The sequence below is a fragment of the Pseudopodoces humilis genome, chromosome 13 (genome assembly GCF_049639895.1).
Source record: "Pseudopodoces humilis isolate 2021_Gansu_Grassland_sample_001 chromosome 13, ASM4963989v1, whole genome shotgun sequence".
Lineage (NCBI taxonomy): Eukaryota > Metazoa > Chordata > Aves > Passeriformes > Paridae > Pseudopodoces > Pseudopodoces humilis.
Genome location: NC_142212.1, coordinates 6,780,149 through 6,793,606, shown reverse-complemented (window position 1 = coordinate 6,793,606; position 13,458 = coordinate 6,780,149). Strand labels below are relative to the sequence as shown.

Below are 13,458 nucleotides of genomic sequence, written 5' to 3'. Positions count from 1 at the left end.
TGCAGTAGAGCTAAGCTAACAAAACAGGGGACACTTGCCTGTGAGGTTTGTGGCTGTCAAAAATGGTCCTGAACCCTTCAAGGTTGTCTGCAAAATCGTTGTCGAAGCCAGAGAAATTCTTCAGGCTGCTCATGGCCAGGATGTCTCCCCATGCTCTCTCATTCAGCCAGGCTGGAGCTGGGTTGTCCTTCATCTCCTTTATGGCCCCTCCTGACAGCAGGTATCGCCACTCATCCTGGGAACCGGATACGATTTGGTCATGGATAACAGCCTACCCACCTGAGCCCAAGGCATATGGTGCCATATCCAATTAAAATCCCATAGTATCCTCCTGGCTGCTCTCCTGCCAGGTGTGTGTGTGTGTCAAGGGGTAACTGAGCTGGAGGGTCTGGTGAGATCAACATAGTGACTGCTCAGCTGCCACTCTCTGCTAACCCCTGCCTGCTCTCTCTGAACTCATTAACCTTTGCAGCAGTCTGGCAGGAAACTGGCAAAAGCTGCAGGTGATTCAGGCTAGGCAGCTCTGCATGTAGACATAGAGAATGGTTTGAAAGCTGAATAATGATAGAGGCCCTTTGTTTGTCCAGCAGGCTGCCAAGCCTGTTTCTAACCCCAGGGAACGAGGCTCCTTTTCCACCCAGCACACAATTCTAGGCTGAACAGGCTGTGCTTGAGCTGCCCTGACGGGATCCCTTCAAGGACTAAGGTGACTTGCTCACCATATCGATCTTCCCCTCGTTCATCAGAATCCGGGCGCTGACCAGGAAGGCAAACATGAGCTTGTGCTTCTCGAAGAGGCTGCGGCACACGTTGCAGTAGAGACTGAAGGTGATGTAGTTGTTGATGTTCTCCACCCGCTCCGTCAGCACCTCTGAAAAAAGGCAACAACCAGACAAGGGTGCTGGGTGCCATGGGGGACATGGAGGGTGCTCTCCATGTCAGCTCTGGGTTCCTGCTCACAGAGGCACACCCCCACCCTGCCTGGGAAGGACAGATGCTGCTCTCACACACAGACTGTGTGCAGATGTGGGGTGAGGGACAGGAAAGGAGGGGGCTGTTCTGGGCAGGCACCTGATTTCTCAGAGTTACGGATCCCCAGGAGGAAGATGTTGAGGAACCACTCGAGCGAATACTGGTACATGGGGTCCACGTTGGACAGGTCTGAGACACAGAAGTAGAGGATCTGCGAGCGGACAGCCACAGGCACATACTGCATGCGGGTGATGTTGATGTCCTTCTCTGTCTGCTCTGCCACCACAACCTTGGCCTGGAGGACAGAAGCAATGTTATAGCTATTGGAGTGCTGGCAGGGGATGCACAGCTGCAGCGAGGAGAGCACCTTTCGCTTCTGACCTGGATCTCTCCTGCCTTCAGCTTGGATGCCTCCAACACTTTGATGAGCTCCAAGTCATCTACAGGGTTTCCTTCAGAAGTGCTGAGCCGATACAGGATCTGATCTTCTATCTCCTTTAGTTCCTGACGCATCTGGGCGTTGCTAACAATTAGCTGGTTTCTGTCTTCTTCTAAGTCAGGTCGCTCTGCAGCCACCACTTCTCCCAACAGCTGGTCTTCCAAGCCACTACAACAAAAGTCATGGAAGTGAGGGTGGCAGGTGAGGGGGCAACGTGCCCAAGGGTCTGAGGACTGCAAGGAATGAGTCTGAGCAGCATGGGCAACTAATGGGGTAAAAGCAGGTACCTGGGTGAGAGGGTAAAGTTGATGAGGGTGAGCTTTGTGGAGACCTCGGGGCTATAGTGAGGGTTGGGCAGCTTGGTGGTGATGTACATCTTGAAATCATCATGGTAGGGGATCACTGTATCCCCCAGCTTCAGCACGGTGCTGCCTTGCTGTTTGAAGGTCTGTACCAGAGAAGGACAATACAGTAAGGCTGGGATGGCTAATTATTGTGAGGGAAGACATCCTTCTGTGCCCTGGGCTCTGCAGTGAGGAGGGAATCTGAAGGCTCTCAGGACAGAGGAGCTCCAAGCTTCCCTGTGGAACTAAAGGCCTGACTGTGAAGCCAGCAGTTGTATTTCATGGCCCTGCCTCCCAGGCAGAGATGCCTGCTGGCAGAAGGCCAGCGTGTGCAGGAGGCTGTCAATTTGTTAGAACCCTGGCCAAGGCATGGCACTCACTCATTCACGTGAGTTCTGCCTGCCCACAGAGACCCATGAACACACCACAGCCCATGGCACCCTGGCCAGCTGGCCCCTCACAGCTCAGCCAGGTACCCACTGCCCTCCTTGCCGAGGTAAGACATAGGACCTCTTTCAGCAGGACAGGCTCAAGGACTGGATCTAGCTCCTCGCCGACATTCTCCAGCAGGAAGGGCTTCCCAAAAGTAATGGTGTTTTCCAGAGTGGAGAGGAAGTCACGGTCACTCAGCTTGGCCACCTCCAGGCTGTTTGTCCTCTCCTGAAAGGCAGCAGGGGAGGACAGGGTTTCTGTGGTGTCCTGTCACCTTCACATCCAGCTCAGGTGCACAGTACACCTCTCACTGGACTGGTTTAGTTCCCTGGGGCAGAAGAAATACATTTTCTTGCTCAGCTATACTTTGGCTGTTTTGGCAAGTTTATCCCACATCAGCAGGCACTAGAGACAGCTCAATGAGGCAGCGGAAAAGGGGGGAAACAGGGACAATGTCCTTCACAGAGCTAGACCTATCTGGAGCCCCACACTGCTAATTCAGGGCAGAGCTTGCAAAATGACAGCAGGTGGGTGGGAAAAGCCCTCAGAGCAAAACAGGAGCAGCTGCCTCAGCCTCCTGCCTGATCCTTCAAAAGGGCCAAAGAGGTAGTAGTTAGTGTTTTCAGCACTTTGATAGTAGAGACTGCTTGACAGTCAGGTAATGCTACCCTGATCCCTCCCTCTCTCTCCTAGAAGCCTGAAAACCATTATAGGAGATGCTGATGATATTTTGTGAGGTGGAGTCTCCCAGAATATTAGTGGAGAGCCAGAGTGGGAATCTGATGCCTTGCTTGCTTACATGAGGGCTCCTCCTGCCCTGTACCCATTTCTCTGAGACAGGAAACTCACCTGGGATGAATGTGGATGTGGAGACTGTCTGGTGGTGGATAGCTTGGGCTGGCACAGCATGGAGTTTTGCAGCTCTAGAGTCCAAAGCCTGAGGCTGCTCTGCATAGCTCCTGATAGAAAGCTGTTTCCCCTATCCTGGTAGACCTGGCTTTCAGCCCCTCAGCTCTTACCAGATTCTTGATCCATTTGTTTGCTTGTCCTTGTGGGTCTATGTAGTGAGTCCAGCGCAGGGAGAATCGAGTTATTACCCCATTCTCCACAGACAGGGCATCATTGGGTAAACCAGCAATCTAACAGGGTAGAAAAAGTTGTTGAGACACCTGGTAGTGCACATAGGTGACCAGAGAGAAGCCCTAACCCCTGAGTGCTCCCTGTGGGTGGACAGGAGATGGTGGTGAAGGTACCTCTGCCAGCAGCTAAGCCCTGGGATGGGGCTGTGCTGTGGGGGCAGGCTAGGGCAGGCTATGGCCAGAGCTTGGCTCTGGGCCTGGGGATTGTGAAGGACAAGCCTTACAGGTCCAGGCTGATACCCTCTTTTCTGCTGCCCAGGCCTGGAAGCAATTCCAGTTCTGTGGCGTGGAGATACTTGGCCATTATCCAGCCACTTGGTCTGGGGCCTGTCCTTTGGTTCAGGTGATCCTGCTGAGTGGTGAGCTGATTGTTTAAGTCTTTACCTGAGGCCTCTTCTTCCTCAAGAATTTGGTTTGGGCTTTTTTGCAACTTGCCTGCCAGGAGCGGATTTCCACGGGGTCTCCAAGGGTGTTGATGAGGCTTGCATCATCGCTGTGAGGAATGTTGTTTTGGACCAGCTCTGTCATCCACTCGGTGCACAGTGCTGCACGGTAGTCTCCCTGCCATGAGAAACACCATCATAGCTTTTCTTTAAGTTGCAGCTGGTCTGTTGAGAGTATCTAAACCACCCTGTTCCCATTCAAATGAGCCCTGTGCAGCCGCTGGCACAAGTGGAGAGAGATCCTGGAGGGATCTCAAACCCTTGTGTCCTATTCCTTTCTCCCTAGGCAGGACAGCAGAGCTGAAAACTGAGTGCTGAGCACCGCAGACTTACTGTGAAAGGGCCCAGGTAGGCCACAAAGCCAGCTGCAACCAGCACATCCCCAGAGCTGTTGCTGATTTTGTCATCCAGGCTCTCCACAGTGTCCTGCCAGCGCACCTTCTCATCAGCCAAGCTGTTGATGAGCTGTGGGATAAGTTGCATGTGTGAGAGCTGCTGTGTGGTTTAACCTTGTGTCCTGGATCTGCTGCTCTCTAGGCAATGCTGCAGGTGACTTTGGTGACCAGAGGTTGGGGTGGCCCCTGACATATTTGAATTCTGTTCCTGGCTTTAAGCACTCAGTCCTGGGGTTACTGGGCTGCTCTCAGCTGTCCTGGAGACCCATTGTCAGCTGAGGAAACTGTGCACAGGGAGACAGCAGCTTTTTACATCAGTGCCTGGCTAGCTTAGCTTTCCAGTCCTGTTGAGCTGCTGAGATCAGGCCAGGTAGCTTCAGCCTAGGATTGTCATGAGCTGCAGGCACAAGGATGTTTTCACCACTGTGCTGCTTGATCTGAACTTGAGCTACCTCATTTAAGCAGGCAGAACCCAGCTCTGTCCCTTACCACATCAGCACGGGCCAATCTCTCCAGACACTGCTCACACTTTCTCTCCAACTCCTCCTTATTGGCTTTGCAGGCCTCGTACTTGGCTTGCAGGGCGGCAATGCCATCTTCAACCGCCTTCAGGCGTTGCTTAGCTTCGTCCAGGACCAGCTGAGTGGCACGCAGGTCCTCCTCTGCCTCCTGCAAGGCTTGCTGGGGAGATGCACAAGGAAACAGAGGGTATGTCGGGTATGGAGCCAGGCTATTCCCCCAAAACCCAGAGATTTTGGAGCAAAGGTTGTTTTCCATGAAAGTGCTTGTTGATAAGTGTTATCTACTGATATCTCAGTCAATCCAGTCCCTGGGTGACAAAGGTGTTACGTTCTGACTTGCAGAATGTGGTGATTCCCAGCATCTCCTGCAGAAGGGAGCTGCTATTACTGTGTTCCCAAACACCAAAAGCAACTGGGTCACAGAGTCTCTTACCCGCTTGGGCTCCACGACCTTGGCCACAAAGTGGTACTTGTGCATGGCACGCACCCACTGGCAGATGGAGGTACAGGCTTTGGAGACCTTGGCAATGGCAGCTGGCTGAAACTCATCGTTGTCAATGTAGGGCTGGATGGCCTTGATCACACTGTCTGGAATATTGTCCTGTCAAGAACGGTAGGGGAGAGACTCCTCAGTCAGATCTCCAGCATGCTCATCACTGATCTCCTAAGGGCTTCCCCCAAAGGCAGCAGCATCCCAGGACCTGACAGGATGGTCAAGGCATCACACTGGAGCAAGAGGAATCAAATGGCTGCATGTTGAGGTCTGGGAGCCACAACTGCGGGATTGGGTAAATCCCTTCCCATACAACTTCCATCTAGCTCCTCCACACAAAAGAGCAGCGGGCCAGAATGTGAAGACTTGTGTGTCTGGGTCCCATTGCCCAAGGCAATGATGTACACCCAACTCCCATGAGGGCTTCCAGGCCAAATACACCCTCATCCTTGGTGTTGTTGAAGGGTGTTGCCCACAAGGAGCTCAATTTGTTACTGTTGTGAGAAGGATGTCTGTGAGGCAATACCTGATCCCAGTCACAGCTTCCTTCTACCTCTTCTTACCTTATCATAATCATACAGGCTGTTCAGGAACTGCACTGGGTCCTGGAGGAGGGCCCTGCCTGGCTCCCAGTAATCATCCACCTTGGTGCCTATCTTTTCTCCTGCCACCCTTTTGGGCTTTTTTCCATGCATAATGCAGACAGCTTCAATCACAATCTTCACACCAGGGGGAGGCCGCTGTAGGGCTCGTACCTGCAAACGCCAAATGGAAACAGTGGGTTAACCTGATTCTCCGGGACATGGGGTGTTCATCCCTCCCTCAGCTGGGACAGAGGAGACTGGGACCAGAGATAGGATACTTAGAGGATGCAATACACAAGCAGGAAGGACAGAGGCAGTTGAAGGGAAAGCTGGTTATCAGAAAGGGCATGGAGAAATGTAGGCTGAAAAAGCCTGCTCTGCTACTCTAATAGGTGTGTCCCTATGGGCTGAATAGATCTTGGTGAAGGAGCTAAATCTGCATGGCCCTAGGAGAAGGCTGTATGGAAATGGGGCACAGGCAAGCTTTCCCCCTTGTTCTATGGGCTCTCATTTGTTTTCTACCCCACCACAGCAATGAGCTGGTCTTCAGCACTTGTGGAGGACCTGCTTGAGTCTCCCCTCCATCAGGCACCTCGGAGTGCTGCTGCAGCACCCTTGAGAGATGACTGTGGGTGTCAGAACCTCTGAGGATGACTCCTGCTTTTTCCCTTCTAGTGCTGACCATCCTTGCCATGTTCAGCCGGAGATTTTCCCAGGCCTTCTCACTGGACACTGTCAACAGAGCAGCGGACTTTATGGCAACGCTGAGGCTGATCTACCCCCATGCAGACACCCTCTGTGAAAAGGACTTTGAGTGTCTCTTTGACTGCCCTGAGACAAAGCAATTCCTCGAGTGGTTCTGCAGCACAGTTGGTAAGGAGAATGTGCTGAGCCCAGCTGAGGTGGAGGCCTATGAGGCCCTGCTGGCTGCAGGCAAGCCCATCCTGGAAGGCGATGCCCTGGAGGAGGCCCTGCGGATGTGCTGCCATGTCCCGCAGCTCCCGAGCTCAATAGTGGATGAAGGGCCCTCTCAAGAGGCCCTGCAGCAGAAGCTTCAGGAGCTGAAGCACTATCGTGACTGCCAGCTCTGGAGGTACAGGAAGCTGTTGGCTTGGACAAACAAGCTGCAGCAGGAGCACAAGTATTTGGAGGAGAAGGAGAAAGCAGTGAAGCAGGAGTTGAGGATGGCTCATATAAACCTGAAAGCAAAGATCTTCAAAACCAGAGCTGTCTTGAGCCAGGTCAGCAAGGCTTCAAAGCAGGTGTCAGAGTGTCATGGGAACATGGGGATGGGCCAGCTGCCAACATGGCTGTGCCAGATAGATCTTGCTCCTTACCTGGAGCAAGAACAACAGGCCACTGATGTATTTGAGAGCTTCATCCAGCAGGTCCTACCAGATAGTGTTCAGGCTCCAGATGCTTGGGAAGCAAGTGCACAAGGCAAGAGCAGCCTGAAGGAAGGGTTGGCGGCTGAGGCACAAATGGACTCATACTGTGAAATACCAGAAGAAAGAAGAGGAGCTCCTTATCAAGAATGCACTAAGACACCGTGGGGGGTGGCACCAGTAAGCTGGGGAATATCGGTCCAAGGCTCAACAGCAGAGCTCCTAGTGGAGGGAGGGAATGAGAGAGATGGCAGCCAGGAAGTCACAGAGAGAAGGGACACCAAGAAAACATCAATGCCAAAATGTCTTGGGACTGATGAAGAGGAGCTGCTGGAGGACCAAGACAGCTTCTGGAAGGAGCTGGGCCGAATAGAGACAGCACATATCTGTGCCCGGAGGGAGGTTATAGTCACAGCAGCAAAGGTGGAAGGCACCCGTGCTGCTCTGGAGTGGGCCCAGAGGACTCTGGAATCTCTTGAGGATAACCAGGTAGGGACAGTGCACCCATTTCTCCACCATCTTATGTGGAAGGGTCTGCCTGTGGCACAGGCAGTCCCTCCTGCTGACCACTGGAGCAGAGCTGACAAGTTGGGAGGGGGTGGCAGAGTCAGGCAGCGCAGTGTCACCAGCCTGTTTTGTGTCTCCCTGCACAGCAGGCAGCCGAGGCTGAGCTCCAGAGCCAGGCTGCCATGCTCCAGAGGCAGCTTCACACCCTGCGTTTTGACATCAGGCAGGCTCTGACACGCCAGCTGCCGCCCCTGCTGAAGGCAGAGGCTCGCCGCTTTCACCTGCCCATCCTGCACAAGTACTTCAGCCTGGAAGTTTCCCGCCTCCAGAACACTGCCAGGAGGCAGGAGGAGGCAGCTGCATGGCTGTTGAGCCAGCACAGCCGCCTGGATCTGCTGGAGCTCCAGCTGAAACGGGAGAGAAAGGAGCTGGAACAGCAGGCTGCTTGGCTGGAGAAGATCGAAACCATGACAAGGGAATCCCAGACCAGGCTGCAGGAGCAGAAGAACTACTTCAGGCCCTCCCAGAAGGGTCATCCACACAAATGGATAAGCCCCAAAGACCTCACTGCTATACGGTAAGGGCCTGGGAGGGTCTGAGCTTGAAGAACGAACTAGTTGTTGGGACAGTGGCATGGGAATGGCCGAGACAGGCAGCAGACCCAAGCTACCAGATAGACTAGCAGTGCTATTCTGCCAGTGCAGAGCCACTGTGAACTCCATGGTGGTGTGAAATCCCCCAGATCTGCTTCTTTCTGGCTGGCTTGGACTGATGAAGCAAAGTATGGGCTGGGAGAATGGAACGAGTACAGAGAACAGAAGTTTCTTCTCAAATGTTGATGTAGAGAGTGTAGAGGCAAGTCTTCAGCCATGGAGACGGAGAGCCACAAGAAAGCACAGGCTGTTTAGAGCAAGACCTTTCTCTGACTAGGTGTCCTGTATCGACTGGGTCTTCTCAGTCTTCCCCACACAGATTTGGAGTAGCTGGTGTCTGGCAAAAAGAAATCACACACTGGCTCTTGAGCCAGCCTGGTCCTTTATGGTGCTCTTCCCAGAGCTCCAGGACATGGGATGCTCACCAGGAATGGCTGTCCACTCATTGCTGACACACATCAGCTTGTATCCCAGTCTTACAGTGTACACCAACCTCAGAGCCCTGTTCTTTCTCACTACTGGTGCTCTACTCACAGCCCTGGCTGGCTTTCCCCTCTCACAGGCTATGGGACATGCTGATGGGGAAAGATCAGGAGCAGCAACCCTTCCGCAGCTATGAGGCCATGGCAGCCAAGTGCTCCCAGCTGTTTCAGGACAAGAAGGCACTGGAAGCCCAGCTGGAAGGTCCTATGCCCCAGGTGTCTGCCCTGGAGTCCTCCATAGAGGTGTTGTACCACCAACTGTACAACAGCTCCAACCAGCTGCAGCTCTCCTCGCCGGTAAGGAAGCACTCCTCCTCCCCTGGGCCATGCTGGGTGGCAGCAGGTGAGCACAGGGAGCCCTCTGCCATCCTCCCTGGGTGCAGGGGAGAGACCTTGCTGCTTGTCAGCCACAGAGGGAGGGGAAGTTGGCCTGATCCTTGCCTTGTCCCAAAAACCATCCAGTGAGGCACTGGCTGGCTATGGAACAAAGGTGATTCTCACTGTCTCACATGTACTGTTCAGGGCTGAGATTGGGATTCCTTAGCCAAGGTCTCCCAGTAAGCCACCTCTGCTCCTTGGACTGGGAGGGTTTGGAGGCCAAAGCTGGGTGGCTAGTTTGTTTCTGGGGGGCTGAGCTGTTCCACAGATATTAAGAAAATACCCTTATTTCTCCATATTCACATGAGTTTGGACTCTCTCCCTTAGGAGATCTCCAAGCTGATGCAGCAGTTGATCATCATGCAGGATGACCTCTACCAAAAGCTGACAGATCTCCTGAGTGACTTGGAGATCAAGCACAGGTCTCTGGAGAACCCCATCCTGCAGGCAGAGCGCAACCTTTATGTGCATTTTTACTGCAATGAGGGTCGGCTGCGAGAGGCAGTAGAGGAGCTGGAGAAGCAGGCATCAGCTTCCTCCAAGAGACCACAGAGGGAGCTCCCCTATGGAAAGGAGTAGGTCAAAGGGATCCTTGTTCCCTGCCACAGTAGTGGTGTCCTCTTTTGGTTGGGCTGGGTCCTTAATTCTAGACTGAGAGAGAAGTCTGGTGGTCTCTACTCTGGTGACAGGTTACTTGGGCCATGACCTGGCAGCTGGATTTAATAGAAACTAGGAGATTAATCCTTAAGTACAGAGTTTCTGGGGGCTGGTTTAGATGATGTGTAAGAAATTGATGCATCTTGTGGCATTGGAAGCCTTGGATAGACAAGACACTTCTCATGCCAGCTCTACAAGATGATGGGTGCTGGGGGCAAGTGGACCAACACTGTCTGTGTCTTTCCCCACTTTCTGAGGAAAGGGGTTTTGTGTGGTTTTGGGAGAATAAAAAGGTCTGTTACTCAACTGCAGAGCAATAAGCTTGTCCCTGTGTGGTGAAATCTGTACTTATTGACTTCTATCTTGGCTATGGGCTGTGATGCTTTGCAGGCTCAGAATCACCCTTCTTTCTCTCACTAGCCTATTTCAAGCCAGTATGCCTTGAATTCAGCCTACTGCCTCTTCTCTGCCTGTGGTGGGTCCCTTTTCAAAGAGCCTGCAGGTTCAGGGTGCTGCCAGCTCTGTCCCTGTGCTCCACAGGCAGTAGTTGGGGCTGCTTGGTGATACCTGCTGCATAATCCCATGGACAGGCAGTGGGGTGAGCCCTCCTCCATAGCCTCTCCAGGACATGCTGGAAACACCCAGGGGCCATTTACTGCCTTTCTGCCCTTCAATTTGCATCTGAAGGAGTGAAGGTGAGAAGCTGCATGCCCAGAGTGAGCCCAGGGGGATGGATGGAGGAAAAGGCTGGCGATGTTGCAAGCCTATTGAAAGGGAATTGCTGCAAAGGGAGATGCTGTCCTTGACCAGACTTGGCTCTGCCACCCTCTCACTTGACACAGTTACCTCTGTAACATCATTTCTGTTGAGGTTCTTCAGGCTGGCAAGAGCAGCATCCAGGGCTGGGAGGGCTTCATCCAAGTCCTTCTGAGCATCATCTGCAATGGCTTGGGCTGTCTGAGCTTTCTCATTGGCCTTGGCCTCCTCAGCCTGCACAGCACTTCTTGTCTTTTCAGCCACAGCTGTGTCCACCTGCAATAGCAGAGACAGCCTCAGAAGCATGCTGGAGGCAGAGCTTGGCTTGGCACTGCTAGGAAAGGATCACAGCTGTCCTGGCAGCATGTGTGTCTTCTTCAAGCACATCTCAGGGACCTAACTGCTGCAGGGGATGCCCTTCTTGCACCATAATGGGAGAAGGGTTTTGTCAGCCTGTATAAAACATCCATAAGTGCCAGCTCTGGCTATGTATGGAATTATGTTAGTCTTGCAGGAATTAGCTGTTCTAGCCATTTTCCTACTGGCACAAGTAGAGGATGCATAGGGCTGCAAATCTGTAGGGAGATTGAGGAATGGGAAGATATGCTTAGGGGTTTGTTTCTGAAACTGCCACTTCTGCATACCTCAAGGGTTAATACACTATAAAGAGGCGTGAAGGAAATGTGGAATACAGCCAAATCCTTATCTGCTATGTGGGAATTTAGGTGACTGCAGGCTCCCCTCTCCATGCAGAGCTGTATTGTTTGTGTCCCTATTCACTCTGTCCCAGTGTGGCCATCCCACAGGAGGAGACAGGCAGCAAGGAACACAAGGAGAGAAGGCAGGGACAGCCAGCACAGAACAGTTCCTTCTTCTGAAGTGGCATGAGTGACTGTGTGATGATCTCTGAGGTTTGGGGGGCAGGGTGCAGCTGGATCAGCTCCCTGGGACTGGGATGTGGAGGAGTGATCCTGTTCAACAATGAATCTGGCTTAGAGCTGCTCAGGCCACCTGAGGATTGTGTTAGTGTTGCTAGACTGTACTTGCAAGGGCCTGGGAGCTCGGCTGACTGACCCCTGGGTGGTGGTTTCAGACAAAAACACGGGAGCCATCGCTTCTGCAATTGGTGCTCACCAGCAGCAGAGCAGGACCCCAGCAGGAGGCAGCTTTTGCTGTCAGGGCAGCTCTGCACAAACATCTGCCAGTCTGAGGCGTTTTACCTCTGATCAAGCAGGATTTTGCACAATCCCTGCCAGGCCTCTCCAGCTTGTGTCCAGTCCAGTCTGAGCAGTCAGTTAGGAAGTGCAGGGCTGCCCAGCAGCGGTACCTTTATCTGTTCTATGGTTGCCTCGGTGTCCTTGGCTGCCTGTGCCAGGAGAGGGCGGGAGGACTCCAGCTCCTCCTGCATCTTCGCTACATCCTCTGCTGTTCGCAGGAGCTATGGGAGCAAAGCAGAGTCAAGAGCAGGGGCAGCAGCCATGGAACGCCCTAGGAAAGGGCTGTGGTGATCTGGAGGGTGCTCCCTGCCAAGTGCTGGGCTGTGCAAAGCACAGGTCTTGCCCTGGGGTTCCTGTTTAAGCAACAATCTGACACTGTGGTGTGCTTATAAACAGCACTGCCTAATGTTGCTTGCACATGCTAGTCATTACTTCATAAGCTCAGGGCAATGAAACAGCAGAACAATGTTTCTGTTAGAGGGCTTTACAAGGTTAGCAAGGAACATCCTGAGAGCTGAGCTACACGCAGGTCTGTGGTCCCCAAAGACTGGGGCTCATTATTCTTTTAGAGCTGTTACAGATGCAGACCTTCAGAAAGACTGGCCCTGGCAGAAAGCATAGCTCTCACTTGCTTTAGCCTGAGTTTTTTCCTGTTGCACAGGACATGTGTAGGACATCTCACTGCATCTCTGCAGCTATAAATACACTGCTCAGAGTGTGTAAGGGATTGTCCCAAAACTTTCCTAGGTATGAGGGACGAACCTTGTCTAGGCCACTTTGCATCCTGTTCTTGGCTGTCTTCAGTTCCTGTTGCTTCCTTCCAATGAGGGAACTGAAAATGCTGAGGAACTCCAGGTAGCTTTTGGGAGTGATATAATTGTGTCTGCCCAGTTCTGCTAGGAACAACTGACATTTCTTTGCCACACTCTGGTGGATTGCTACACATACTTGAATCTACAAGGGGACAGGAAAGAAACAATATTATTCAGTACTGAACACATGAAAGGCAAATCTATGTGATGCCCAGAGAGAGCAAAAGGGGCTTATGAAGAACCAAACTCTACAGTCACAGCAGAGCTTATGTGTGCCTGGGGGCTTTAGTGCCATAGAGGGGTGACAAATGGCCAAGACAGTTTCAAGGCATACAAAAGCTCTGCAGCTCTGCATTTGAATGATCCTGCCATAGAACATTTCTGCTGCAGGGTAGGACACTTCTGAAGGTGTGCCAGAGACACAGCACACTGAACATATAGGAGCAGAGCATTCTCGAGTGTGGCACATACCATCCCGTTGATATCGTCATTACCACTACCAAGAAGTGGGAGTTCATTCAGGAAGGAGGAGGCAACGCTCTGCAGGGCTTCAGCAGGCCACTCATTGAACCAGTCAATGGTGCAGCAGTTCACAAGAGAGGGGAACTGCCTCAAGCGTGCGCGGAACACTTCTCCGATCGGGCTGGGGGCAAGGCGTGCAGAGAAGATGTGTTACAGCTGGCTCTAAATACAAGGACAAAATATCTTTCCCTCTATGGAACCACCCTGAAGTCTTGCAGAGCAAGAGGGACAGGAGTACACCCAGGAAAGGAGGGAAAAGGGGAATGAAAGTTCAGGCAGTGAGCTGCATGCCGAAAGGTGCAGGTCTGAGCTCATTCCTTGGCTCGG

General features: G+C 52.7%; 2 protein-coding genes across 7 annotated transcripts in view; one reads left to right on the top strand and one right to left on the bottom strand.

Annotated features, from left to right (window-relative positions):
* The window catches only part of DNAH1 (dynein axonemal heavy chain 1), a 66,332-nt gene that overhangs the window by 5,427 nt on the left and 47,447 nt on the right, over positions 1 to 13,458 (bottom strand). The window contains exons 51-66 of the mRNA XM_088061735.1: positions 13,081 to 13,252; positions 12,560 to 12,751; positions 11,908 to 12,018; positions 10,671 to 10,856; positions 5,742 to 5,933; positions 5,119 to 5,286; positions 4,654 to 4,845; positions 4,103 to 4,234; positions 3,762 to 3,887; positions 3,207 to 3,326; positions 2,266 to 2,415; positions 1,699 to 1,859; positions 1,354 to 1,579; positions 1,072 to 1,267; positions 720 to 871; positions 35 to 235 (exon numbers count right to left, since the gene is read on the bottom strand). Coding sequence (XP_087917861.1) covers positions 35 to 235; positions 720 to 871; positions 1,072 to 1,267; positions 1,354 to 1,579; positions 1,699 to 1,859; positions 2,266 to 2,415; positions 3,207 to 3,326; positions 3,762 to 3,887; positions 4,103 to 4,234; positions 4,654 to 4,845; positions 5,119 to 5,286; positions 5,742 to 5,933; positions 10,671 to 10,856; positions 11,908 to 12,018; positions 12,560 to 12,751; positions 13,081 to 13,252 — 2,677 coding nt within the window. The remainder of the gene's footprint in view (positions 1 to 34; positions 236 to 719; positions 872 to 1,071; positions 1,268 to 1,353; positions 1,580 to 1,698; positions 1,860 to 2,265; positions 2,416 to 3,206; positions 3,327 to 3,761; positions 3,888 to 4,102; positions 4,235 to 4,653; positions 4,846 to 5,118; positions 5,287 to 5,741; positions 5,934 to 10,670; positions 10,857 to 11,907; positions 12,019 to 12,559; positions 12,752 to 13,080; positions 13,253 to 13,458) is intronic.
* On the top strand, positions 2,806 to 10,144 carry LOC148183216 (HAUS augmin-like complex subunit 3). 6 transcript variants are annotated; one of them, XM_088061737.1, is made up of 6 exons: positions 2,806 to 2,845; positions 4,727 to 4,872; positions 6,438 to 7,636; positions 7,804 to 8,231; positions 8,870 to 9,086; positions 9,495 to 10,144. In XM_088061737.1, exons 2-6 carry the CDS (start codon positions 4,854 to 4,856, stop codon positions 9,744 to 9,746), a joined length of 2,115 nt encoding a protein of 704 aa, XP_087917863.1. In that variant the 5' UTR covers positions 2,806 to 2,845; positions 4,727 to 4,853; the 3' UTR covers positions 9,747 to 10,144. The 6 variants fall into 6 exon arrangements, with proteins under 6 accessions (XP_087917863.1, XP_087917862.1, XP_087917864.1 ...); XM_088061736.1 differs by having other exon boundaries at positions 2,815 to 2,845; positions 7,801 to 8,231; XM_088061738.1 differs by lacking the exon at positions 4,727 to 4,872 and having other exon boundaries at positions 2,816 to 2,845; positions 7,801 to 8,231.